At 62.7% G+C, this 26,279-nt stretch overlaps 2 protein-coding genes across 2 annotated transcripts; both read left to right on the top strand.

The window, feature by feature from the left end:
• Positions 1–676: 676 nt before the first annotated feature.
• LOC129200385 (E3 ubiquitin-protein ligase BRE1B-like) lies at positions 677–21,083 on the top strand. The gene is made up of 19 exons (XM_054811737.1): positions 677–816; positions 939–1,106; positions 2,499–2,649; positions 3,273–3,551; positions 5,392–5,504; positions 6,283–6,429; positions 7,750–7,824; positions 8,254–8,373; positions 9,217–9,396; positions 10,643–10,778; positions 12,070–12,191; positions 12,958–13,430; positions 14,074–14,191; positions 14,900–15,049; positions 15,768–15,980; positions 17,260–17,385; positions 18,343–18,483; positions 19,394–19,495; positions 20,128–21,083. The coding sequence occupies exons 1-19, from the start codon at positions 685–687 to the stop codon at positions 20,302–20,304; spliced, it is 3,123 nt and encodes a 1,040-aa protein (XP_054667712.1). The 5' UTR covers positions 677–684; the 3' UTR covers positions 20,305–21,083.
• Positions 21,084–21,578: 495 nt separating this feature from the next.
• On the top strand, positions 21,579–25,135 carry LOC129200383 (RUS family member 1-like; the record flags this gene model as incomplete). The annotated part of the gene is made up of 4 exons (XM_054811735.1): positions 21,579–21,948; positions 22,638–22,715; positions 23,347–23,461; positions 25,090–25,135. Coding segments are annotated over exons 1-4 (449 nt in total), but the record flags the coding sequence as incomplete, so codon positions are not given.
• Positions 25,136–26,279: the final 1,144 nt, after the last annotated feature.

Below are 26,279 nucleotides of genomic sequence, written 5' to 3'. Positions count from 1 at the left end.
GACCCCCATAGATCCCTATAGGCCCTTATAGATCTCTGTAGGCTCTTACGGACCCCTATAGATGCCTGTAGATGCCTATAGATCTCTGTAGATCCCTATAGGCCCTTACGGACTCTTATAGATCCTTATGGACCTCTATGGACCCCTATAGACTCCTATAGACCCTTATAGACTCTTATAGGCCCTTACGGGCCCCTATAGCTGCCTGTAGATCTCTATAGATCCCTATAGACTTCTACAGACCCCTATAGGTCCTTACAGACCGTTATAGATCCCTGTGGACCCCTATAGGCCCCTACGGACCCCTATAGACTCCTATAGACCCTCCCACCCCCTTACCCACCCACCGTGCCCCATTAACCGCCCTTCCCCCCCACGTCACCCCCCCCAACCCCCTGTCACCCCAATAACTTCCCCATCCCCCCATAACCCCTTGTTACCCCCCCATGAACCTTCCCTGCCCCCCCCAGTGCCCAACACCACCCCCTATAGCCCCCCATAACCCCCTGTAGCCCCCTATAGCCCCCCCATAGCCCCCCCAGTACCCCACAACCCCCCCATAGCCCCCCCTAACCCTCTACACCCCCCCATGACCCCCCCCAGTGCCCACAACCTCCTTACAGCCCCCCCATAACCACCACCACCCACCCACCCCCCCCCAAATCCCTTCTCTCAGGCAGAGCCATGTCGGGGGTAGGGGCGAAGCGGGGGGCCGGCGATATGGGGGGCGGCCCCCCCGAAAAGAAACCCCCCCGCGAAGAGCAGCCCCCCACCACTCTGATTGAACCCCTGCGCCTTGGCGGCATCTCCTCCACGGTGGGTGTCGTGTGTGTGGTCTCCCCTCAATTCCTGGGGTCCCCCCTTCAAATTCCTGGGGTCCCCCCAAACTCCTGGGGTCCCCCCAAACTCCTGGGGTGTCTCCCTTCTCCCTCAATTAGGAGGAGATGGACCTGAAGGTGCTGCAGTTCAAGAACAAGAAACTGGCCGAGCGGCTGGAGCAGCGTCAGGCGTGCGAGGACGAGCTGCGCGAACGCATCGAGAAGCTGGAGAAGCGTCAGGCCACCGACGACGCCACCCTGCTGCTGGTCAATCGGTTTTGGGGACAGGTGGGGGACACGCGTGCGCGTAACACACCCCACCCCCCCAAAAAAAAAAACCAAAACAAAAAACCACCCCAAAAACCAAACCCCTTACTTGGCGCCCCGAAAGTTGCCGAGAAAAAAACCAAACCCCGCGCGGATCCGCCAACCGGCGTCGGGGCTGAGGCCGAGGGCCGCGAGGGTTAAAAGGGGGTGAAAATAATGCAAAAATGGTCCCGGGGACCCCAAAAATGGTCCTGGAGACTCCCAAAATTATCCTAGCGACGTCCAAAATGGTCTTAGCCGCCCCGAAAATTACGCTGGGGGCTCCCAACTATTTGGGGATTCTAAAAATGGCCCTGCGGAGTCCAAAAGCGGCCCTGGGAACCCCAAAAATGGCCTTAGGGACTCCCAAAATGGCTCTGGAGACCCCAAAAATGGTCTTAGGCACCCAAAAATGGCCCTGGGGACCCCAAAAATGACCCTGGGGACCCCAAACATGGCCTTAGGGACCCCAAACATGGCCTTAGGAACCCAAAAATCATCCTAGGGACCCATAAAATAGTTTCTGAGACCCCAAAAATGACCTTAGGGACCCCAAAAATGGCCCTGGGGACCCCAAAAATGACCCTGGGGACCCCAAACATGGCCTTAGGGACCCCAAACATGGCCTTAGGAACCCAAAAATCATCCTAGGGATCCATAAAATAGTTTCGGAGACCCCAAAAATGACCTTAGGGACCCCAAAAATGGCCCTAGGTACCCCAAAAACTACTCTGCAGACCCCAAAAATGGCCTTAGGGACCCCCCCAAAGCTGTCAGGGGACTCCAGGATTGGTCCCGGCACCCCAAAACTCTTTTGGGGCTCTTGGGGGGGATCCCAATTTGGTGGATATAGGTAATGTGCTTAAAAGGGCTGAAAGTGCCCCAAAAATCTACTCGGGGACCCCGGAAATGGGCCTGCGGACCCCAAAAATGGCCCTTGGGGTGCCAGAAAGCTGTGGGGGGACCCCAAAATTGGCCCTAGAGCCCCCAAAATTATGTGGGATCTTTTGGGGGGGGGGGTCTGGGTTTGGGAGACGGGGGTGGAGTGTTCAAAAAGGGTAAAAGTGCCCCAGAAACGGCCCCGGGGGGGTCCCCAAAACCACCCTGCCCCTCCCCAAGCTCCTCGGGGTCCCCCCACACCTCTCAGGGTCCCCCAAAACACCCCTGGGCCCCCCCCCCTAAACCAGGCTCCCCACCAGTGATTTGGGGGTTTCCTGACCCTCCACTTCCCCCAAACCTCCTGGGGCCCCCCCAAACCTCTCAGCTCCCCCCCCCAAATCCCCTCAAGGGACCCCCATGACCCCCCCCCCCCGCCGCCCTGGGTTTTGGGGGTGCCCTGACACCCCCATTGTTGTGTTCCCCCCCCCCCTTCAGCTGGACACGGAGGTGCAGGCGCTGCTGCGGCGCTACGAGGGGGAGGGGGGTGCCCCCCCTGCCCCCCCCGGGGATCCCCCCGAACCCCGATCGGAGGGGCCTGAGCCCCCCCCGGCCCCCCCCGGTGAGGCCGCGGGTCCCGATAGGAGGGGTGAGTGTGGGGGGGGGAAACTGGGGGTCCTGGGGGTGATTTGGGGGGGTCAGGGGGGGCTTTTGGGGATTGGGGGGGGTTCTTGGGGGGTCTTGGGGTCAATCAAGATCCCTGTGGGGCAATTTTGGGGTGCTGGGGGCAGTTTGGGGGGTCAGGGGGGTCCTGAGCATTTTGGGGTGTTGGGGTGCAGTTTGGGGGGAGGGGTGGGGGGGGCATTTTGGGGTGCTGGGGGCAGTTTGGGGGGGGGCAGGGGGATCCTGAGGAGCATTTTGGGGTGCTGGGGGGCAGTTTGGGGAGGCAGGGGGGGCTTTTTGGGGGGCAGGGGGTCCTGAGAATTATTTTGGGGTGCTGAGGGGGGCAGTTTTGGAGAGCAGGGGGTCTTGAGCATTTTGGGGTGCTGGGGGGGCAGTTTGGGGGGGCAGGGGGGTCCTGAGGATTATTTTGGGGTGCTGGGGCAGGGGAGGCAATAAGGTTTTTGGGGTGCTGGGGGGGGGGAACCCTTTAGAAATCAGATGGGGGGGGGTGGAACTGGGGACGCTGGGGGGCACCCATGGGTGCTGAGGTGGGGGTGCCCCAACGGTGTCTCACTCTTTCTCCCCCCCCCCCCCAAAAAAAACCAACAGAGCCCTGGGGGGTCCCCGCTACCCACCCCCCTCCCCCTCCTCCTACTGTCCCCCCCCCTCCTCCTCCTCCTCCCTCCACCCCTCCCGGAATCGGGGGTCGCCTCGGGGGGCCGGCGGCCGCATTCGTCGCGGCGCTGAGCCGGAGCGGTCCCGAAGAGGGGGAGCTCCGCCTGCGCCCCCGTCTCGCCTTCGCCCCCGCCGCCGTCGCCCGCCTGGTGGAGGGGCTGGCGGGTGCCCACCGCCGCGCCCACGACCTTGGCACCCGCCTGGCCGCCCGCCGTGAGTCCCTGCGCCCCGCGGAAGTTGGGGGGGGGGGGTTCGGGGGTGCTGGGGTCTGGTTTTGGGGGGGTATGGTGATACTTGAGCCCCTTTTTGGGGGTGCCCAGGGGCCTTTTTGGGGGCTCGGAGGTGCCTGAGTTCCTTTTTGGGGGGCACCCCAATAGCTGGACCCTTTTTTTTGGGGGGTTTCATGGGTGCCCAGGTCTATTTTTGGGGTGTCATGGGTGCTTGAGTCCTTTTTTGGGGGGGTATCCTGATACCTGAGCCCCTTTTTTGGGGGTTTCGTAGGTGCCCAGGGGCCCTTTTGGGGGTGTCGGAGGTGCCTGAGTCCCTTTTTGGGGGGTATCCTGGTACCTGGACCCTTTTTTTGGGGGGTTTCATGGGTGCCCAGGTCCATTTTTGGGGTGTCATGGGTGCCTGAGTCCTTTTTTGGGGGGCACCCCAATACCTGGACCCTTTTTGGGGGGTTTCATAGGTGCCCAGGTGCCTTTTTGGGGTGTCGGAGGTGCCTGAGTCCCTTTTTAGGGGGCACCCCAATACCTGCACCCTTTTTTTCGGGGGTTTCATGGGTGCCCAGGTCCCTTTTTGGGGGGCACCCCAATACCTAGACCCTTTTTTGGGGGTCTCATGGGTGCCTGGGTCCCTTTTTGGGGGGCACCCCGATACCCAGACCGTTTTTTGGGGATCTCATGGGTGCCCAGGTGCCTTTTTGGGGGGTACCCTGACACCTGGACCCTTTCATGGGAGTCTCTCGGGTGCCTGAACACCTTTTTGGGGGTACCCCAATACCTGGGCCCTTTTTTTGGGGGGGTTCTCATTGGTGCCCAGGTCCCTTTTTGGGGTGTCGGAGATGCCTGAGTCCCTTTTTGGGGGGCACCCCAATACCTGGACCCTTTTTTGGAGGGTCTCGTGGGTGCCTGGGTCTGGTTTTGGGGGGTACCCCGATACCCAGGGCCTTTTCTGGGGGTCTCATGGGTGCCTGAGTCCCTTTTTGGGGGGTCCCCCAGCCCCCAGACCTTTTTTTGGGGTTCTCATGGGTACCTGAACACCTTTTTGGGGGGTACCCTGAGATCCAGACCCGTTTTTGGGGGGTCTCATGGATACCTGAGCACCTTTTTGGGGAGCACCCCAGCATCCAGACCCTTTTTTGGGGATCTCTCGGGTGCCTGGGTCTGGTTTTGGGGGTCACCCCAATACCCGGACCCTTTTTTGGGGGTCTCATGGGTGCCTGGGTCCCTTTTTGGGGTCTCAGAGTTGCCTGAGTTCCTTTTTGGGGGTCACCCCGATACCCAGACCCTTTTTTGGGGGTCTCATGGGTGCCTGGGTCCCTTTTTGGGGGTCACCCCAATACCTAGACCCTTTTTTGGGGATCTCATGGGTGCCCGGGTCCCTTTTTGGGGGGCACCCCAATACCCAGACCCTTTTTTGGGGATCTCATGGGTGCCTGGGTCCCTTTTTTGGGGGTCCCCCTGATTCCTGGGTCCCTTTTGGGGGTCACCTCAACGCTTGAATCCCTTTTTTTGGGCGCTTTCCTGGACTCCTGGGTCCCTTTTTTGGGGGTCACCCCGATGTCTGAGTCCCTTTTGGGGGGGTCACCCCAATATCTGGGTCCCTTTTTTTTTGTGTGGGGGGGGTCCCCCCAATTCCTTGCTCCCTTCTGGGTGCCGCCGTGCCCTTGGCATCAGCAGGTGATCCCTGACGGGTTCGGGGGGGGGGGGGGGTCAGGGTGCCCCGATACCGGGTCCCTGTGGGTGGGGGTGGGGTGGGGATGGGGGGGGGGAGCGGTTTTGGGGTGCCGGCCCCCTCGAGTCGGGCGGCTCCCGGACGCCTGGTCGCGCAGCGGAGCTGGCAGAGCCGGGGCGGGTGCTGCTGCGGGAGCTGCTGCGGGATCACCGGCGCCTGCAGGACCTCACCCTGCAGCTGCAGGAGAAGCACCACCGCGTCTCCCTGGAGGTACTGGGAGGGGACTGGGAGGGGACTGGGGGGCACCGGAAGCAGTGGGAAGGGATTGGGGGGCACTGGGAAGGGATTGGGGGGCACTGGGAGGGATTGGGGGGGGGCTGGGGGGCACTGGAAGCAGTGGGAAGGGACTAGGAGGGACTGGGGGGGGGACTGGGAAGGGACTGGGGGACACTGGGAGAGGACTGGGGGGCACTGGGAGGGACTGGGGGGGCACTGGGAGGGACGGAGAGGGTACTGGGAGGGATTGGGGGGGGCTGGGGGGCACTGGAAGCAGTGGGAAGGGACTAGGAGGGACTGGGGGGGGGACTGGGAAGGGATTGGGGGACACTGGGAGAGGACTGGGGGGCACTGGAAGCAGTGGGAAGGGACTGGGGGGCACTGGGAAGGGACTGGGGGGCACTGGGAGGGATTGGGGGGGCACTGGGAGAGACGGAGAGGGTACTGGGAGGGATTGGGGGGGGCTGGGGGGCACTGGGAAGGGACTGGGGGGAACTGGGAGAGGATTGGGGGGCACTGGGAGGGACTGGGAAGGGACTGGGAGCACTGGGGGGGGTGCCCCCACATTCCCCCCATGTGTCCCCCCGTGTCCCCCCATGTCCCCTCCCACCCCCCTGTGTCCCCTCACACCCCCCACGTCCCCCCCGTGTCCCCCCATGTCCCCCCCCACACCCCTGTGTCCCCTCACGCCCCCCCATGTCCCCCCCGTGTCCCCCCATGTCCCCCCCCACCCCCCTGTGTCCCCTCACGCCCCCCCCCCGTGTCCCCGCAGCTGGCGGAGCTGCAGGACAAGGCCACCTCCGCCGAGACCAAGGTGCTGGAGATGGGGACGACGGTGGAGGGGCTGCAGTGGGACAGCGCCAAGCTGCGCAAGCGCGAGGGACGTCTCGACCGCCACCTCGCCGAGGCCCTCGAGCAGGTGACACCCGCGTCCCCGGGGCGGCCACCATATCCCCAGGGTGGCCACTACCTCCCCGGGGTGGCTACCGCGTCCCCAGGGCGGCCACCGCGTCCCCGATGTCCCCCCAACCCATTGCCGTCCCTTGAGACGTCCCTGCTCCGTGTCACCCAGGTGTCACTTGGGGTACCTCCACGTCACTTGGGGTCCCTCTATGTCACTTGGGGGCCTTCTACGCCACTTGGGGTCCCTCCACGTCAGTTGGGGTCCCTCAATGTCACTTGGGGTCCTTCTACATCACTTGAGGTCCCTCCACGTCACTTGGGGTCCCTCCACGTCACTTGGGGTCTCTCCGCGTCACTTGGGGTCTCTTCACGTCACTTTGGGTCCTTCTACGTCACTTGGGGTTCCTCCACGTCACTTGGAGTCCCTCTGTGTCACTTGGGGTCCTTCCACGTCACTTGGGGTCCTCTTCTTCCGTGTCACCTAGGGTCATGTCATGGGGTGTCCCCAATGTCCCTCAGGTGTTCCCTGGGGTATCCCTGGTGCTCCCAAAACCTCCAGGGTGTCCCTGGGGTGTCCCCAAGGTGCTCCCCATGTCCTCCTGATGTCCCCAAGGTGTCCCCGATGTCTTCAGGGTGTCCCTGGGGTGTCCCCAAGGTGCTCCCAATGTCCCCAGGGCGTCCACAAAGTCCCCAGGCTGCCCCCAATGTCCCCAAAGCGTCCCCGGTGTCCCCAGGGTGCTCCCAATGTCCTCCCAATGTTCTCAGGGTGTCCCCAATGTCCCTCAGGTGTCCCCAGCATCCCCTGGGGTGTCCCCAGGGTGTCCCCAAGGTCCCTGGGGTGTCCCCAGTGTCCCCAAGGCATCCCTGGAGCATCCCTACGGTGCTTCCAAGGTGCTCCCGATGTCCTCAAGGTGCCCCCAATGTCACCAAGGTGTCCCCGGTGTCCTCAGGGTGCTCCCAATGTCCTCCCGAAGTTCTCAGGGTGTCCCCAATGTCCCTCAGCTGTCCCCAGCATCCCCTGGGGTGTCCCCAGCATGTTCCCAATGTCCCTGGGGTCCCCAGGGTGACCCCAGGGTGTCCCCAATGTCCCCAGGGCATTGCTGGGGTGTCCCCAAGGTGCTCCCAAGGTGCTCCCGATGTCCCCAAGGTGCTCTTGATGTCCCCAGAGTGCCCCCAAAGTTCCCGGGGTGTCCCCAGGGTGCCCCCGATGTCCCCAAGGTGCCCCCAATGTCCCCAGGGTGTCCCCGGGGTGTCCCCAGGGTGCCCCCAAAGTCCCCGGGGTGCCCCCGATGTCCCCAGAGTGTCCTTGGTGTCCCCAACGTCCCCGTGTCCCCAGCTGACCTCGGGCTCCTACGGCTCCGGCAGCTCCGGGGGATTCCAGGGGGGACAAATCACCCTCAGCATGCAGAAGGTATTGGGGGGCCGGGGGGGTTTGGGGGTCCCTGAGGGGGCTGGGGGACATTTTGGGGGGGACCCGAGGGGGTTTGAAGGACCCTGGGAGGGATTTGGGGGGTTCAAAGGGGTCCCTGAGAGGGGTAGGGGACATTTTGGGGGGACCTGAGGGGGTTTGAGGGACCCTGGGAGGGATTTGGGGGGTTCAAGGGGGTCCCTGAGGGGGCTGGGGGACATTTGGGGGGGCACAAGGAGAATCTGGGGGACCCTGGGCGGGGGGGGGGGATTGGAGGATCCCGAGAGGATTTGGGGAGCCCAGGAGGAGTTTGGGGGGATCCTGAGGGGCTTTGGGCCCCCTTGGGGAGGTGCTGGGTGCCCCTGGGGGGGTGTCGGTGTTTTTTTGGGGGGTGAGCCTCATATTTTTGGGGGGTGGGGGGGGAACCCCCAGTTTGAGATGCTGAACGCGGAGCTGGAGGGGAACCAGGAGTTGGCCAACAGCCGGATGGCGGAGCTGGAGAAGCTGCAGCAGGAGCTCCAGCAGGCCGTGCGCGGCCACGAGCGCCTCAAGGTGACACGGGGACGTCGGGGACATGGGGGACGTTGGGGACATCGGGGACGTCAGGGACATCAGGGGCGTCGGGGATGTTGGGGACATTGGGGACGTTGGGGACATCAGGGATGTCAGGGGCATCAGGGACATGGGGGACATTGGGGACATCAGGGGCATCGGGGACATCAGGGATGTTGGGGACATCGGGGATGTCGGGGACATCAGGGACGTTGGGGACATCAGGGGCATCGGGGACATGGGGGACGTCGGGGACATTGGAGACATCGGGGATGTCGGGGACATCAGGGATGTTGGGGACATCGGGGACATCAGGGATGTTGGGGACATCGGGGACGTTGGGGACGTCAGGGGCATCGGGGACATGGGGGACGTCGGGGACGTTGGGGACATCAGGGGCATTGGGGGCATCGGGGATGTCAGGGACATCGGGGACGTTGGGGACATGGGGGACATCAGGGATGGGGACATCAGGGACATCGGGGATGTCGGCGACATCAGGGGTATCGGGGACATCAGGGACGTTGGGGGTGTCGGGGACGTTGGGGACATCAGGGACGTTGGGGACATCGGGGACGTGGGTGAGACGAGGGACTTGGAGGATGTCGAGGACGTGGGGGACACGGAGGGGACACTGTGGGAACACCGGGAGCATTTGGTGACAGGAGGGTGACACCGATGCCGCAGCGCAACCGTAGAGGGACGCAAAAAAAAGGGACGTTTAGGGAGCCGGGAGGACAGCGAGGACATCTGGGAGCTCCAGGGGAGGAGGAGGAGAAGGATGGGTGGGGTTGAGGGGACACTGGGGATGCCGGGGGACACGGCTGGACGTGGTCCCCGCAGGTGGCCCTGCGCTCGTTGCCGGAGGAGGCGGTGAAGGAGACGTTGGAGTACAAGGTGCTGCAGTCCCAGTTCTCCCTCCTCTACCACGAGAGTCTCCAGGTGAAGACGCAGCTGGATGAGGCCCGCGCCCTCCTCCTGGCCACCAAGAACAGCCACCTGCGCCACATCGAGCACATGGAGGTGAGGGGACACGTCCCCGAGGTGGCTTTGGCTGTCCCCAAGGCTCCTGGGGGCTTCCCGGGGCGTCCCATTGGGCCTGGGGGTCATGGGGAAATCACACCATCCAACTGTTGGCCATCCAAGATGGCCGCCTCCATCATGGTGAGGGTGAGGAGATGAGTCTTGGTGTCACCGTGGTGTCCCCAAGGGTCCTTGGGCCTTCCCAGGGCGTCCCGTTGGGCCTGGGGATCATGGGGACATCACACCATCCAACTGTTGGCCATCCAAGATGGCTGCCTCCATGTTGACGTCATGGCGTCCAACTGTTGGCCATGCAAGATGGTTGCCTCCATCACGTTGGGAATATGGAGCAGGGTCTTGATGTCACTGAGGTGTCCCCAAGTGTCCCCAAGGCTCTTGGGTGTTCTCTGCATCATCGTGTTGGTCCTGTTGGTCATGGGAGTGATGGGATGTCATGGTGTCCAACTGTTGGCCGTCTAAAATGGCCACTTTTATCATGTTGAGCCTGCGGAGATGGATCTTGATGTCACCGAGGTGTCCCCAAGACTCCTGGGCGTTCTCTGGGTCATCCTGTTGGTCCTGGTGATCTTGGGACGTCATGGCGTCCAATAGTTGGCCATCCAAGATGGCCTCCTCCATCATGTTGAGGGTGTGGAGGTGGGTCTTGATGTCACTGAGATGTCACCCAGGTGTCCCCAAGGGACCTTGGAGTTCCCTGGTCATCCTGTTGGTCATGGGACATCATGGCGTCCAACCGTTGGCCATCCGAGATGGCCACCTCCATCATGCTGAGAATATAGAGTGGGGTCTTGATGTCACTAAGGTGTCACCGAGGTGTCACCGAGGGTCCTTGAAGTTCCTTGGTCATCCTGTTGGTCATGGGACATCACGGGGTCCAACCGTTGGCCATCCAAGATGGCCTCCTCCATCATGTTGAAGGTGTGGAGGCAGGATTTGATGTCACTGGGATGTCACCCAGGTGTCCCCAAGGGACCTTGGAGTTCCCTGGTCATCCTGTTGGTCATGGGACATCATGGCATCCAACCGTTGGCCATCCAAGATGGCCACCTCCATCATGTCGAAGATGTGGAGATGGGTCTTGATGTCACTGAGATGTCCCCAAGGGTCCTGAGAGCTCCCTGGGGCATCCGGTTGGGTCAGGGGGTATCACCGTGTCCAAGCGTTGACCAACCGAGATGGTCGCCTCGGTGACACCGACGTGTCCGCGTGTCCCTCCCCGCGGCAGAGCGACGAGCTGGGGGTGCAGAAGCGCCTGCGGACGGAGGTGATCCAGCTGGAGGACACGCTGGCCCAGGTGCGCAAGGAGTACGAGATGCTGCGCATCGAGTTCGAGCAGAACCTGGCGGCCAACGAGCAGGCGGGTGAGACTCGTGACGTCACCGCGCCGTCACCCGTGGCGTCGGCCGCGGCGTCCTGGAGGACCCACAGGGGCGCGGGGCCGTAGAGTTGGGGAGAGAGGGGCCGTGGTGGGGCTGGGGATGCTCCGGGATGGTCCTCCTAGATCTTTATGGTTCTGGGATGGTTCTCCTAGATCTCTATGGTGGGTTAGACACTCTGGGATGGTCCTCCTAGAACTTTATGGTTCTGGGATGGTCCTCCTGGGGCTCTGCGGTGGGTTGGACGCTCCAGGATGGTCCTCCTAGATCTTTATGGTTCTGGGATGGTCCTCCTAGATCTTTGTGGTCCTGGCATGGTGTTCCTAGCTCTGTATGGTGGGTTGGGGATGGTCCTCCTGGGGCTCTGTGGTGGGTTGGACGCTCCAGGATGGTCCTCCTAGATCTTTATGGTTCTGGGATGGTCCTCCTAGATCTTTATGGTGCTCTGGGGTGGTTCTTCTAGATCTCTGTGGTGTGTTGAGCACTCTAGGATGGTCCTCCTGGGGCTCTATGGTGGTGGGTTGGGCGCTCTGGGATGGTCCTCCTAGATCTTTATGGTCCTGGGATGGTCCTCCTAGATCTTTATGGTGGGTTGGGCGCTCTGGGATGGTCTTCCTAGCTCTGTATGGTGGGTTGGGGATGGTCCTCCTGGGGCTCTGTGGTGGGTTGGATGCTCTGGGATGGTCTTCCTAGATCTTTGTGGTTTTGGGATGCTTCTACTAGATTTCTGTGGTGGGTTGGGTGCTTTGGGGTGGTCCTCCTAGATCTCTATGGTGGGTGGGGCACTCTAGGATGGTCCTCCTGGGGCTCTATGGTGGTGGGTTGGGTGCTCTGGGATGATCCTCCTAGATCTTTATGGTTCTGGGGTGGTCCTCCTAGATCTCTGTGGCGGGTTGGACGCTCTGGGATGGTCCTCCTAGATCTTTATGGTTCTGGGATGGTCTTCCTAGGGCTCTGCGGTGGGTTGGGCGCTCTGGGATGGTCCTCCTAGATCTTTATGGTTCTGGGGTGGTCCTCCTAGATCTTGATGGTGGGTTGGGCACTCTAGGAAGGTCCTTCTGGGGCTCTATGGTGGGTCAGGCTCTCTGGAGTGGTCCTCCTAGATCTCTATGGCGATTTTAATCCCTCTGGGGGGGGACACTCTGGGATCGTCTTTAGGGGCTCTGTGGTGGGTCGGTGACTCTTGGGATTCTCTGGGATGGTCCTCCCGGGGTGGGGGGGGGGGGTGGAGGGGAGGCTGGACACCCCACCCCCCGACACGTGGGTGCCCCCGCAGGGCCCATCAACCGGGAGATGCGGCACCTGATCAGCAGCCTGCAGAACCACAACCACCAGCTCAAGGGCGACGTCCAGCGCTACAAGCGGAAGCTGCGGGAGGTGCAGGCCGAGATCAACAAGGTGGGCGGGGCCTCGGGGGGGGGTGGGGCCTCCGGGGGTGTGGGCGGGGGCAGACGTGGCCCCACCGTATCGGTAAGGGAGGCTGAGGTGGCGTTGCCCCTTTAAGGAGGGGAGGAGGAGTGGGTGGAGCCTCCGAGGGTGTGGCCACTTTAAGGGGCTGGGGTGTGGCCCCACCTGATCGCTCGATGAGGCTGTGGCATTGCCCTTTTAAGAAGGGAGGGGGTGGAGCCTCTGAGGGTGTGGCCCCTTTAAGGGGTGGGGTCACATGGGTGGAGCAGGTCTTAAAAGGGCTATGACAGTGGGGCTGGGGCCCACTAAGGGGGCGGGGTTTCAGGGGAGCACAGGGGTGTTTCCCCCTTTAAAGGTGGGGCCATGCTGAGGGGGTGGGGCCTTAAAAGGGCGATGCCAGTGTCTGTAGGGGTGGGGCCTATCGCTGTGGGGGGCCCTGGGGGTTGTCCCCTTTAAGGAGGTGAGCCTGAGGGAGCGGCCTTAAAAGGGCCACATGGGGGGGTCTGGGGGGCCCACCGGGAGGGTGGGGCTTTGGTGGGCGTACTGTCTCTTAAAAGGGCTATGCCACCCATCGTCATGTGTGGGCCCGAGGGAGGGACCTTAAAAGGGCAACATGTGGGGGGAGCTGGTAGGGCCCACCAAGAGGGCAGGGCTTTGGGGGGGGGGGGGGGGGGGGGGGGGGGGGGGTGTGCTCTCTTAAAAGGGCTATGCCACCCATTTCACGGGCGTGGCCCGCTGACTGCCCTCTCTCCTCTAGCTCCGCCTCCAAGCCAGCGGTGCCCCACCCCCTCAAGGCAGCGCCCCGCCCCCTCCGCCCCCCCAAACTGCCGCTCCCCCCGAGGAAACCGCGGCCGCTGGGGGGGCCCCGGGCACCGCCCCCGTCAAGGAAGAAGAAGGCGGGGCCCCGCCTGGCCCCGCCCCCCCAGAGCCCAAACGGGAGGTGGCTGTCGCGCCCGCCCCCCCTGAGGCGCCGCCCCCCCCGCGCCGGCCGCCCGAGGAGGAGGAGCCTCCCGGCCCCGCGCCCCCCGTTGCCGCCCCCGCCGCGCCCCCTCCGGCGCAACCCCCTCCCCCCCGCGTCAAGGAACCCCCCCCGACCCTCCCCCGGCCCGGAGCTTCCCGGGGGGGCCCCGAACGAGAGCGTCTGCGGGAGCGGGAGCGCCCCAAGGGCCCCCCCGACGATCCCAAGAAGAAGGACTCGGAGGTGCTCAAGCAGCTGCGGGGGGAGCTGAAGTGAGTGGGGCTGGGGGGACAACACACCCCCTGGTTTTGGGGGGCTGGGGGGGGGGTTATGGGGGGTATTGGGGGGCTGGGAGGGGGACACACCCAGGTTTTGGGGGCTGGGGGGGGGATTTGGGGGTCCTGGGGTGGTGGTTATGGGGGGTATTGGGGGCTGGGAGGGGGAACACGGTGGTTTTGGGGGGCTGGGGGGGATTTGGGGGTCCTGGGGGGGGTTATGGGGGGTATCAGAATCTGGGGGGGGACGACACCCTGGTTTTGGGGGGCTGGGGGGGGATTTGGGGGTCCTAGGGGGGGTTATGGGGGGTATCGGGGTCTGGAAGGGGGACACCCTGGTTTTGGGGGGCTGGGGGGGGATTTGGGGGTCCTGGGGGGGGGGGTTATGAGGGGGTATCGGGGGGCTGGGGGGGGAACACACTGGTTTTGGGGGGCTGGGGGGGATTTGGCGGTCCTGGGAGGGGTGGGGGGGTGGTTATGGAGAATATCGGGGGGCTGGGGGTGGGGGGGCCCTGAGGGTGGTTACAGGGGGGTAATTGGGGAGGGGTGGGGGGGGGGTGTGCGTTTTCTGGGGGTTGGATGCAAACGAGATGCAAACGAGATGCAAACGAGATGGTAAGGAGGGGGGCGCGGCGGGCAGGAAGGCGCAGGAGAGCCAGAAGGAGATGAAGCTGCTGCTGGACATGTACAAGTCGGCGCCCAAGGAGCAGCGGGACAAGGTGCAGCTGATGGCGGCCGAGAGGAAGAGCAAGGCCGAGGTCAGGGCGCGCTAACGACGCGCTGACACGCTAACGACACGCTAGCGGCGCGCTGACACGCTAACGCCACGCTAACGCCGCGCTAGGGCATGCGAAGCCGTGACCTCCCGCCCGCCCTTTATGTCGTTCCCCGCCGTTGTTCCCTTAAACCGTGATGTCACAGCGGTCGCAGGCCGTGACCTCACGCTATTACTTCACACCATGGCTTCACCCCATCACCTCGCCATTGCCTCACGCCATGACCTCACCCTGTTACTCCCCCCAGTTACCTCATCCTGTTACCTCACACCGCGACCTCACCCGGTGACCTCACCCCATTGCCTTCACACTGTGACGTCACCCTGTTAACTCACGCCATGACCCCAACCCGTGACCTCACCCTGTTACCTCACGCTGTGACCTCACGCTGTGACCTCACCCCATGACGTCACCCTGTTACGTTATGCCATGACCCCAACCCATGACCTCACTCCGTTACCTCATGCTGTGATGTCACCCTGTTACCTCACACCATGACCCCAACCCGTGACCTCACCCCGTTACCTCACCCCGTTGCCTTCACGCTGTGACCTCACCCCGTTACCTTACGCCATGACCCCAACCCGTTGCCTCACGCTGTGACCTCACCCTGTTCCCTCACGTCACGACCTCACCCCGTGACCTCACGCGGTTGTGTCGTGTGTCTCCCCCCCCCTTCCTCGGCGGCAGGCAGAGGAGCTGCGGGGGCGGGCGCGGGAGCTGGAGGAGCGGGAGCGGCGGGAGAGCAAGAAGCTGGCGGACGAGGAGGCCCTGCGGCGCCTGCGCCACGCCGAGGAGCAGATCGAGCACCTGCAGCGCAAGCTGGCGGCCACCAAGCAGGTGGGTGGGGCCTGAGGGGAGGGGCGGGGCCTGGGGAGAGGCACGGCCTATGGGGAAGGAGGGAGGGTAGAGGAAAGGGGGCGGGGCCTCAGGGAAGGGGCGGGGGATGGGGGTGGGGCTTTCGGGGAGGGGTGTGGCCTGGTGCGTTGTGGGCGTGGTTTTCCCGGGGTGAGCCTATGAGGGTGGGGCTCGGGGGGTGGTGGGTGTGGCCTCTGCGGGGGGGGGGGGGTGGCAGGCAGCGCTTACGGCAGCGTGATGTCATGGGCGCGGTTTGCGACGTCGTAAGCGCGTTTTTGATCGCGCGTAGAAGGCCGGGAAGGAAAATCTCCGTGATTGGGGGGGGGCGGGGCGGCGTTTATGGCCGCCGGGCAGCGCCTGCGACGTCACAGGCGGGCTCTATGATGTCACAGGCGCGTCCTACGGTATCGCAGGCGCGTGACGTCGCGAGGGCGCCGCGGCTCTGCGGCGCGTAGACGGCCGGCGGGGAGGACGGCTCGCGGGGCGGGGAGGGGCAGCGTTTTGGCGGGGTGGGGGCTCGTGACATCGCCGGCGCGCCGCGTGACTTCGGGAGGGCGTCCTGGTGCTGTTACGAACCGGGTCGGCGACATGGCAGTCGCACGGGGCGGGGAAGGGCGGCGCGGGCGGAGGCGTCGGGCAGTGGTGATGTCACGGGGGTCGGCAGTGGTGACCTCACGGCGGCCATGTTGCCCCGGGGCAGGAGGAGGAGGCGCTGCTGTCGGAGATGGACGTGACGGGCCAGGCCTTCGAGGACATGCAGGAGCAGAACCTGCGGCTGCTGCAGCAGCTGCGGGAGAAGGACGACGCCAACTTCAAGCTGATGTCAGAGAGAATCAAGGCCAACCAGATCCACAAGCTGCTGCGGGAGGAGAAGGACGAGTTGGCCGAGCAGGTCCTCGCCCTCAAGGCTCAGGTGGGCTCCAGGGGGAATCCAGGTCTTCGGGGAGGTCCAGGGGGATTCAGGTGTCCACGGGGGTCCAGGAGAACCCAGGTGGTTGTGGCTGGAGGAACCCAGATGCGTAGGAGAAGGATGAGTTGGCCAAGCAGGTCTTCACCGTCGAGGCTCAGGTGGGACCGAGGTTGCCATGGAGGAGTCAGGTCTTCATGGAGGTCCATGGGGGTCCAGGGGAACCCAGATGTGCAGGAGAAGGATGAGTTGGCCAAGCAGGTCCTCACCGTCAAGGCTCAGGTGGGACCCAGGTTGCCGTGGAGGAGTCAGGTCTTTGGGGAGGTCCGTGGGGGTCCAGGGGAACCCAGATGTGCAGGAGAAGGATGAGTTGGCCAAGCAGGTCCTCACCATCAAGGCTCAGGTGGGACCCAGGTTGCCGTGGAGGAGTCAGGTCTTCGGGGAGGTCCATGGGGGTCCAGGGGAACCCAGATGTGCAGGAGAAGGATGAGTTGGCCAAGCAGGTCCTCACCGTCAAGGCTCAGGTGGGACCCAGGTTGCCGTGGAGGAGTCAGGTCTTTAGGGAGGTCCATGGGGGTCCAGGGGAACCCAGATGTGCAGGAGAAGGATGAGTTGGCCAAGCAGGTCCTCACCATGAAGTTCCGTGGAGAACCCAGGTCTTCAGGGAGGTCCGTGAGGTCCAGGGGAACCCAGATGTGCAGAAGGATGAGGTCATGAAGCAGGTCCTCATTATCAAGATCCATGGAGGATGCAGGTGTTTAGGTGGGACCCAGGTCTCCATGGAGGTCCCAGGCATTTTGAGAGATCCAGGGGAACCCAGGTGTCCAAGGGGGACCGGGGGAACCCAGAAGGTTGGGCTGGAGGGACCCAAGTGACCAGGAGAAGGATGAGGTGGTGGAACAGATCCTCACCATCAAGGTTCCTGGAGGGCCCAGGTCTTTAGGGAGGTCCATGGGGGTCCGGGGGAACCCAGATGGTTGGGCTGGAGGAACCCAGAAATCCGGGAGAAGTATGGGGTGGTGGAGCAGGTCCTTGTCATCAAGGTCTGTGGAGGACCCAGGTCTCCAGGGGGGACCCAGGTCTTCATAGAGGTCCTGGGGTCCCAGGTGTCCATGGGGGTCCAGGAGAACCCATATGGTTGGGCTGGAGGGACCCAAGTGACCAGGAGAAGGATGAGATGGTGGAGCAGGTCTTCACCATCAAGGTTCACAGAGGACTCAGGTCACCAGGGTGGACCCCGTTGGCCGTGGAGGTGACCCAGGCATCACCGGGTGGTTGTCCCTAGGTGGACGCCCAACTGCTGGTAGTGCAGAAGCTGGAGGAGAAGGAGCGGGGGTTGCAGAGCAGCCTGGCGGCAGTGGAGAAGGAGCTGGCCCTGCGCTCCCAGGCCCTGGAGCTCAACAAGAGGAAGGTGGGTGGGGCAAGTGGGCGGGGCTGGACACGCCCAAGCATCCATGGTGGGGACCTCCCAGATGTCCATGGGTGGGTGAGGAACCTCATCCTTGGGTGGGTGGATGAGGAACCTTGGTGGGTGAGGCTCTCTTTGGGTGGATGAGGAACCTCATCCTTGGGTGGGTGAGAAACCTCATCCTTGGGTGGGTGAGGAACCTCATCCTTGGATGGGTGGGTGAGAAACCTCATCCTTGGGTGGGTGAGGAACCTCATTCTTGGATGGTGAGAAACCTCATCCTTGGGTGGGTGAGGAACCTCATTCTTGGGTGAGTGAGGAACCTCATTCTTGGGTGAGTGAGGAACCTCATCCTTGGATGGGTGGGTGAGGAACCCCATCCTTGGGTGGGTGAGGAACCTCATCCTTGGATGGGTGGGTGAGGAACCCATCCTTGGGTGGGTGAGGAACCTCATCCTTGGGTGGGTGAGGAACCTCATCCTTGGGTGGGTGAGGAGCTTCATCCTTGGATGAATGAGGAACCTCATCTTTGGGTGGGTGAGGAACCTCACCCTTGGGCGGGTGGGGAACCTCATCCTTGGGTGGGTGAGGAGCTTCATCCTTGGATGAATGAGGAACCTCATCTTTGGGTGGGTGAGGAACCTCACCCTTGGGCGGGTGGGGAACCTCATCCTTGGGTGGGTGAGGAGCTTCATCCTTGGATGAATGAGGAACCTCATCTTTGGGTGGGTGAGGAACCTCACCCTTGGGCGGGTGGGGAACCTCATTCTTGGATGAATGAGGAACCTCATCTTTGGGTGGGTGAGGAACCCATCCTTGGATGGGTGGGGGAGGAACCCCATCCTTGGGTGGTGGGACAACATGGGGTGGTGGAACTTTGGGGTGGGGGTGGGGAGACCCCGATTGATGCCGGGGGGGGGGGGTGGGGGCGGGGCGTCACCCACCTCTCGGGGTGCCCAGGCGGTGGAAGCGGCACAGCTGGCGGAGGACCTGCGGGCGCAAGGGGAGCACGTCCAGGCCCGGCTGCGGGAGCTGCAGGCCTGCGCCGCCGAGAACCGGGCGGCCAAGGACAAGGAGTCCCTCAGCCTCAAACGGGCCCAGGTACGGGGGGGGACGTATGGAATCTATGGGGGGGGCTCTATAGGGGACATACAGCACCCTATAGAGTCTAGGGGGGTCTGTAGAAGACCTTTGGAGCCCTATAGAGTTTGGGGGGTCTATAGGGGACGTATGGCGCCCTATAGAGTTTGGGGGGGTCTATGGGGGACATATGACACCCTATAGAGTCTGGGGGGGATCTATAGAAGACCTATGGTGCTCTATAGAGTTTGGGGGGTCTATAGGGGACGTACGGCACCCTATAGAGTCGGGGGGGTCTATAGGAGACCTATAGAGTCTGGGGGGGGTCTATAGGGGACATGCAGCACCCTATAGAGTTTGGGGGGCTCTATAGGACATCTATGGTATCCTATGGGCTCTATAGGGTTCGGAGGGGGGTACAGGTGCTGTGGGGTGTTATGGAGCCCTATAGGGGGTGGGGGGGGCTCTATAGGAGCATTATGGGATCCTATAGAGGATCTATACATACTTAAAGGAGCTCTACAAGGTTCTGCGGCACCCTCTAGGGGCTCTACGGGGACGTATAGGTGCTCTGGGGTCTCCCTAGGAGGTCTGTGGGACCCACAGAGGCTCTGTTGGGCCCTATAGGGGTCTATGGGGCCATATAGGGGGTCTGCGGGGACATATGGGGAGTTTGTGGCTCCCATAGAAGCTCGGGGGGGCTCTATAAGGGGTCTGCAGGGACCTATAGGTGATTTGGGGTCTCCATAGGAGGTCTCTGGGACCCATAGATGCTCTGTCGGGCCCTATAGGAGGTTTATGGGTCCTATAGGAGGTTTACGGGGACCTGTAGGGCATCTGGGGGTCTCGGGGGGGGTCTTTGGGGACCTATAGGGGGTGTAGAGGGACCTATAGGGGGTGTACGTGGGTCAGCACCCCCCGGTCCCCGCAGGAGGAGCTGTCGCGGCTGCGGCGGAAGCTGGAGAAGCAGCGGAAGGTGGAGGTCTACGCCGACGCCGACCAGATCCTCCAGGAGGAGATCAAGGAGTATCGGGTGCGGTTGGGGATGGGGGGGGCGCACCCCTGGGTGCTGGGGGGGGAGGGTGGGGGGGACACCCCCACCTTCCCCCAGAGCTCCCTGCTGCTAGGAAGGGTGCTTGGAGGACCTTGGGTGGGGGCTGGAGGACCTTGGGTGGGGTTGGAGAACCTTGGGTGGGAGCTGGAGGACTTGGGTGGGATTGGAGGACATTGGGTGGGGGCTGGCGGACTTTGGGTGGGGTTGGAGGATCTTGGGTGGGTGCTGGAGAACCTTTGGTGGGGTTGGAGAACCGTGGATGGAGGTTGGAGGACCTTTGGGTACTGGAGGGCTTTGGGTGGGGTTGGAGAACTGTGGGTGGGTGCTGGAGGACTTTGGTTGGGGTTGGAGGACATTGGGTGGGTGCTGGACGATTTAGAAGAGTCTGGAGGACCTTGGGTGGGGTTGGAGAACATTGGATGGGTGCTGGAGGACCTTGGGTGGGTGCTGGAGAAGCTGGGTGGGTGCTGGAGGACCTTGGGTGGGGTTGAAGGTCTATGGATGGGGGTTGGAGGACCTTGGGTGGCCTTGGAGAACCTTGGGTGCCAGGAGGTGGCTGGTAGGGTGCCACCATGGAGCTGACGGCCATCTTGTCATCCCTCCCACCCCAGGCCCGCCTGACCTGCCCGTGCTGCAACGCCCGCAAGAAGGACGCCGTCCTCACCAAGTGCTTCCACGTCTTCTGCTTCGAGTGCGTCAAGAGCCGCTACGACACGCGCCAGCGCAAGTGCCCCAAGTGCAACGCCGCCTTCGGCGCCCACGACTTCCACCGCGTCTACATCAGCTGAGCCCCGCGGCCACCCCACGGCACCCGTGGGTGCTCCCCGACCAACTGCGGGTGCTCCCTGTCCAACCCTGGGCCTTGGAGGTGGGTCAACGCCACCTTGGAGGACCATGGTTTCCTCTGTGTCTCTGTTAGCTGAACCCCATGGTGATCCTCGGCCACCCACAGGTGCCCCGTGAGACCTGTGGGTGCCCCATAGTGACCCACAGCACCCATGGGTGCTCCCCAGCCAACGACAGGTGCTCCCCGGCCTTGGAGGTGGGTCAACGCCACCTTGGATGACCATGGTTTCCTTTGTGTCTTTGTTAGCTGAACCCTATGGTGATCCTCGGCCACCCATGGGTGCCCTGTCAGACCTATGGGTGCCCCAAGGTGAACCGTGGCACCCTGAGTGCCCCATGGTCAACTATGGGCCTTGGTGGTGGGTCAACGCCCCCTTGGATGACCATGGTTTCCTCTGTGTCTGTGTTAGCTGAACCCCATGGTGATCCTCGGCCACCCATGGGTGCCCTATAGCACCTAAGGTTGTCCCACAGTCACCCATAGCACCCACGGGTGTCCCACAATCAACCGCGGGTCTTGAAGGTGGGTCAACGCCCCCTTGGAGGACCACAGCTTTGCTTCGTGTCTGTGTCCACTGAGCCCCGTGGTGACCCGTGGGTGCCGGATGACACCTATGGGTGCCCCATGGCGACCCACAGCACCCAGGGGTGCCCCACGGTGACCTATGGGTGGCCCTGCCCCTCCCCACCCATCCCACCCAATAAAGCGCTTGGAGCTGTGGCCATTGGCTGCGTGTGGCTGCGTGTGGCTGCTGGGGCGGGGGCCGACACCCAAGGAGGGGTGAGACCATAGAGACGGGGGGAAAGAGGCTCCAGAGGGGCCCTGTGACCATAGAGACCGGGGGGAGGCGGCTTTGAGCATCCCATGGTACCATAGAGAGGCGGGGATGAGGTACCAGAGTGTCTGCGTGACCATAGAGAGTGCGGGAGGCCTAGAGCGTCCCATGGAACCATAGAGACGTGGCGCCACGCTGGCAACCATAGAGTGCAGGAGGACAGCGCTCCTAGAGTGCCCCGTGGAAAACCATTGAGTTGGCGGACCTCCTTCCCAGACTGTCCCACTCGGAGACCATAGAGCTGGCAAACCCCTACTAGACTGTCCCACCTTTCGATCATAAAGACGTGGCGGACCTCCTTCCTAGACTGTCCCATTCCGAGACCATAGAGACCTGGCGGACCTCCCGCCTAGCCCGCCTCAATGGGGGGGGGGGGGAACGACACACACCATAGAGACTTGGCGGGCCGCGATCCCAGCCCGCCTCAAAGGAGACCATAGAGATTTGGCGGACCGCGATCCCAGCCCGTCGGCCGGAAGTGCCCGGTGCGAGCAGGCCCCGCTCTTTCCCGTCAGGCCCCGCGGCTTCCGGCGAGGCGGGATGGAGCTGCCGGAGGGTATCGGGACCCCCCCACCCCCTCCCGGGACCCCCCCCCGTTCCCCCTCAGGGTCCCCCCCGCCCCCCCCGCTCTGCCGGGAGCTGTGGGGTTCCCGTGAAGCCGCTCGTTACCAAGGGGACCCCCGGGGGGGGCTCCAGCGCCTCATCCCCCCCGGTGTCTGCCCGCCCTCCGGCCTGCGCCGCGCTGCCGCTGTGAGGGGGGGGGCTGGGGGGGGGATATTGGGGGGAGTTTGGGGGGGCTACGGGGGTCCTGGGGGAGATATTGGGGTCCTGGAGGGGGGTTAGGGGCTGCTGAGGGGGTTTGGGGGGGGCTGTTGGGGTCCCAGGGGGGATATTGGGGCCCGGGGGGGGGGGTTAGGGGCTCCTGAGGGGGTTTGGGGGGGGCTGTTGGGGTCCCGGGGGGGTTAGGGACTCCTGAGGGGGTTTGGGGGGGTCTGTTGGGGTCCCGGGGGGGATATTGGGGTCCGGGGGGGGGTCTAATGGGCTCCTGAGGGGGTTTGGGGGGGTCTAATGGGCTCCTGAGGGGGTTTGGGGGGTCTCTTGGGGTCCCTGGGGGAGATATTGGGGTCCAGGGGGGGGGGGGTTGGTGTCTAAGGGGGGCCTGAGGGGGTTTGGGGGGGTTTCTTGGGGTCCTGGGGGGTCCCCAGGGGAGATATTGGGGTCCAGGGGGAGCTGGGGAGTGTGTTGGGGTCTGGGGGCTTTTAATGGGGTCCTGGGGGAGATATCGGGGGGGTTTGGGGGGGCTGCTGGGGTTCTGGGGGGGGTCTTGAGGCAGCTATTGGGGTCCGGGGGGGGATATTGGGGTCCTGGGGGGGGGTGGGGGGTACCGGGGTGCTGAAATAGGGTTTGGGGGCTCCCCCCCCCCATGTCCCCCCCCCCCGCGGGTGCTGCTGCCCCAGGGGTACCCCGAGAGCGTCAGCCCCGATTACCTGCAGTACCAGTGCTGGGACGCCCTGCAGGTGAACTGGGGGGCACTGGGAGGGGATTGGGGGGCACTGGGAGGGGATTGGGGGGCACTGGGAGGGAGTGGAAGGCACTGGGAGGGGACTGGGGGGCACTGGGAGGGGACTGGGAGGCACTGGGAGGGGATTGGGGGGCACTGGGAGGGGACTGGGAGGGGATTGGGGGGCACTGGGAGGGAGTGGGAGGCGCTGGGAGGGGACTGGGGGGCACTGGGAGGGACTGGGGGGCACTGGGAGGGAACTGAGGAGCACTAGGGTGATACTGGGAGGGAACTGGGATGGACTGGGAGGGAACTGAGAGGTACTGGGATGGATTAGGATGAGATTGGGTTGGAGTGGGAGGGGACTGGGAGGGACTGGGAGGGACTGGGAGGTGTTGGGAGGGGATTGAGGGTTGTTGGAAGACACTGGGATGGACTAGAATGAGACTGGGATGGACTGGGAGGGGACTGGGATGGACTGGGAGGGTATGGGGGGTGGGATCGAGGGCTGTTGGGTGTTATTGGGAGTCACTGGGACGTGACATGAGGTTACTGGGACTTACTGGGAGGTGACCAGGGGTGCGTGGGGGGGGGGTACTGGGAGGTGGCTGGTGGTTACTGGTGGTTACTGGTGGTTACTGGGGCAGGCGCTGTGCAGCACGCTGGCGGGGGCTCTGGCCACCCGGGCCGTGCTCCAGGCCGTGGGGGTGGGTGACAGCGCCGCCACCGTCACCGGGGCCACCGTCACCTGGGTGCTGCGCGGTGAGTGGACCCAAAACCCCCCGCTTTCACCCCAAAACCCTCCCGGACCCAGAACCCCCCAGTTTCACCCCAAAAATCCCCCCCGGACCCCAAAACAACCCCTTTTTAGCCCCAAATTCCTCATTTTCAGCCCAAAATCTCTTATTTTCACCCCATTCTCTGCATCTAAAACCCCCCACTTTCACCCCAAAATCCCCCAGTTTTGCCCCAAAACCCTCCCGGACCCAAAACCCCCCACTTTCACCCCAAAAATCCCTCCCAGACCCCAAAATTCACCATTTTCACCCCCAAATTCACCATTTTCCCCCCCGAATTTGCCATTTTCACCCCAAAATTGTTATTTTCACCCCACTCCTTGTACCCAAAACCCCCCACTTTCACCCCAAAATCCCTCCCGGACCCCAAACTCCCCTGTTTCACCCCAAAATCCCTCTGGGACCCCAAAATGCCCCATTTTTAGCCCCAAATCCCCCATTTTCTCCCCCAGAATTTCCTGTTTTCACCCCAAAATCTTCCAGTTTCACCCCAAAACTCTCCCGGACCCAAAACCCCCCACTTTCACCCCAAAAATCCCTCCCGGACCCCAAAATTCACCATTTTCACCCCAAATTCACCATTTTCACCCCAAAATCCCTCATTTTCACCCCACTCTGTGCATCCAAAATCCCTCAGTTTTGCCGCAAAATCAATCTGGGACCCCAAAATCCCGCAGTTTTGCCCCAAAACCCTCCCGGACCCAAAACCCCCCACTTTCACCCCAAAACTCTCCAGTTTCCCCCCATAATCCCCCTTTTTCACCCCCAAATTCACCATTTTCACCCCAAAAGCCATTTTCTCCCCAAAATTTCCCATTTTCACCCCACTCTGTGCATCCAAAACCCCCCAGTTTCACCCCAAAATCAATCTGGGACCCCAAAACCCTCCCGGACCCAAAACCCCCCACTTTCACCCCAAAAATCCCTCCTGGACCTCAAAATTCACCATTTTCACCCCCAAATTCACTGTTTTCACCCCAGAATTTCCCATTTTCACCCCAAAATCCTCCAGTTTCACCCCAAAATCCCTCATTTTCACCCCACTCTGCGCATCCAAAACCCCCGCTTTCGCCCCAGAATCAATCTGGGACCCCAAAATCCCCCAGTTTCCCCCAAAATCTTGTCAGACCCAAAATTCACCATTCTTACCTCAAAATCCTCCCACACCTCAAAATTCACCATTTTCACCCCAAAATTTCCCCGTTTCACCCCACTACCCGCACCCAAAACCCCCCAGTTTCACCCCAAAATTGTTCTCTATTCAAAATTCTCTATTTTCACCCAAAAATCCCCTATATTCACCCCAAAAATCTCCCATTTTCCCCCCAAAATTCTTCATTTTCCCCCCATTCCTTGTACCCAATATCCCCCGGTTTCACCCCAAAATCTCTCTAGGACCCCAAAATCCCCCACTTTCACCCCAAAATTACCCTGTATCCAAAATTCACCGTTTCCACCCCAAATCTGTGCTTTTCACCCCAAAATTGTTCGTTTCCCCCCCGTTCCCTGTACCCAAACCCCCCCAGTTTCACCCCAAAATCCCCCGGGGACCCCAAAATCGCCCATTTTCACCCCAAACCGGTGCCCCTGCAGACGGGGTGGGGATAGTGACCCGCATCATCTTCGCCTGGATCCAGGGGTGAGCACTGGGAGCACTGGGAGGGGACTGGGATGGACTGGGAGGAACTGGGAGGGGACTGGGATGGACTGGGAGGGGACTGGGATGGAGTGGAGGAGCACTGGGAGGCACTGGGATGATACTGGGAGCACTGGGTGGAGACTGGGAGGGACTGGGATGGAGTGGAGGGGCACTGGGAGGGACTGGGATGATACTGGGAGGAGACTGGGAGGGACTGGGATGGTACTGGGAGGAACTGGGAGGGGACTGGGATGGATTGGGGGGGACTGGGATGGGACTGGGAGGAACTGGGAGGCACTGGGATGATACTGGGAGGCACTGGGAGGGACTGGGAGGGGACTGAGGAGCACTGGGGTGGTCTGGGATGATACTGGGAGCACTGGGAGGATACTGGGATGGACTGGGAGGGACTGGGAGGGGACTGGGAGGCAACGGGATGGTCTGGGATGGTACTGGGAGGTACTGGGACAGATTGGGAAACACTGGGATGAACTGAAGGGGCACTGGGTTGGACTGGGAAAGTACTGGGAGGGACTGGGATGGTACTGGGAGGATACTGGGAGGCACTGGGACGGACTGGAGGGGCAGTGGGAGGCACGGAGAGGGTACTGGGAGCTAGTGGGGCTTACTGGGAGCTACTGGGGCTTACTGGGAGCTGCTGGGGCTTACTGGGAGCACTGGAGACTACTGGGGCTTACTGGAAGGCGGCACTGGGGCTTACTGGGAGCACTGGGGGCTACTGGGGCTTACTGGGAGGCAGCACTGGGGCTTACTGGGAGCTACTGGGGCTTACTGGGAGCACTGGGGGCTACTGGGGCTTACTGGGAGGCGGCACAGGGACTTACTGGGAGTGACTGGGGCTTACTGGGAGCACTGGGGGCTACTGGGGCTTACTGGGAGGCGGCACTGGGGCTTACTGGGAGCTACTGGGGCTTACTGGGAGCACTGGGGGCTACTGGGGCTTACTGGGAGGCAGCACAGGGACTTACTGGGAGCTACTGGGGCTTACTGGGAGCACTGGGGGCTACTGGGGCTTACTGGGAGGCAGCACTGGGGCTTACTGGGAGCTGCTGGGGCTTACTGGGAGCACTGGGGGCTACTGGGGCTTACTGGGAGGCAGCACAGGGACTTACTGGGAGCTACT

This window comes from Grus americana, unplaced genomic scaffold (assembly GCF_028858705.1).
Source record: "Grus americana isolate bGruAme1 unplaced genomic scaffold, bGruAme1.mat H_85, whole genome shotgun sequence".
In the NCBI taxonomy this organism is placed as follows: Eukaryota; Metazoa; Chordata; class Aves; order Gruiformes; family Gruidae; genus Grus; species Grus americana.
Note: the sequence above shows the minus strand (reverse complement) of the source record. Positions and strands in the feature narration are given on the sequence as shown.

Excerpts from the sequence above, each read along its gene's own strand:
- LOC129200385 (XM_054811737.1), top strand. The coding sequence starts at position 685 with ATGTCGGGGGTAGGGGCGAAGCGGGGGGCCGGCGATATGGGGGGCGGC. Across the intron at positions 7,825-8,253 it reads TCACCCTCAGCATGCAGAAG|TTTGAGATGCTGAACGCGGA; the intron begins GTATTGGGGGGC and ends GGGAACCCCCAG. Across the intron at positions 9,397-10,642 it reads GCCACATCGAGCACATGGAG|AGCGACGAGCTGGGGGTGCA; the intron begins GTGAGGGGACAC and ends TCCCCGCGGCAG.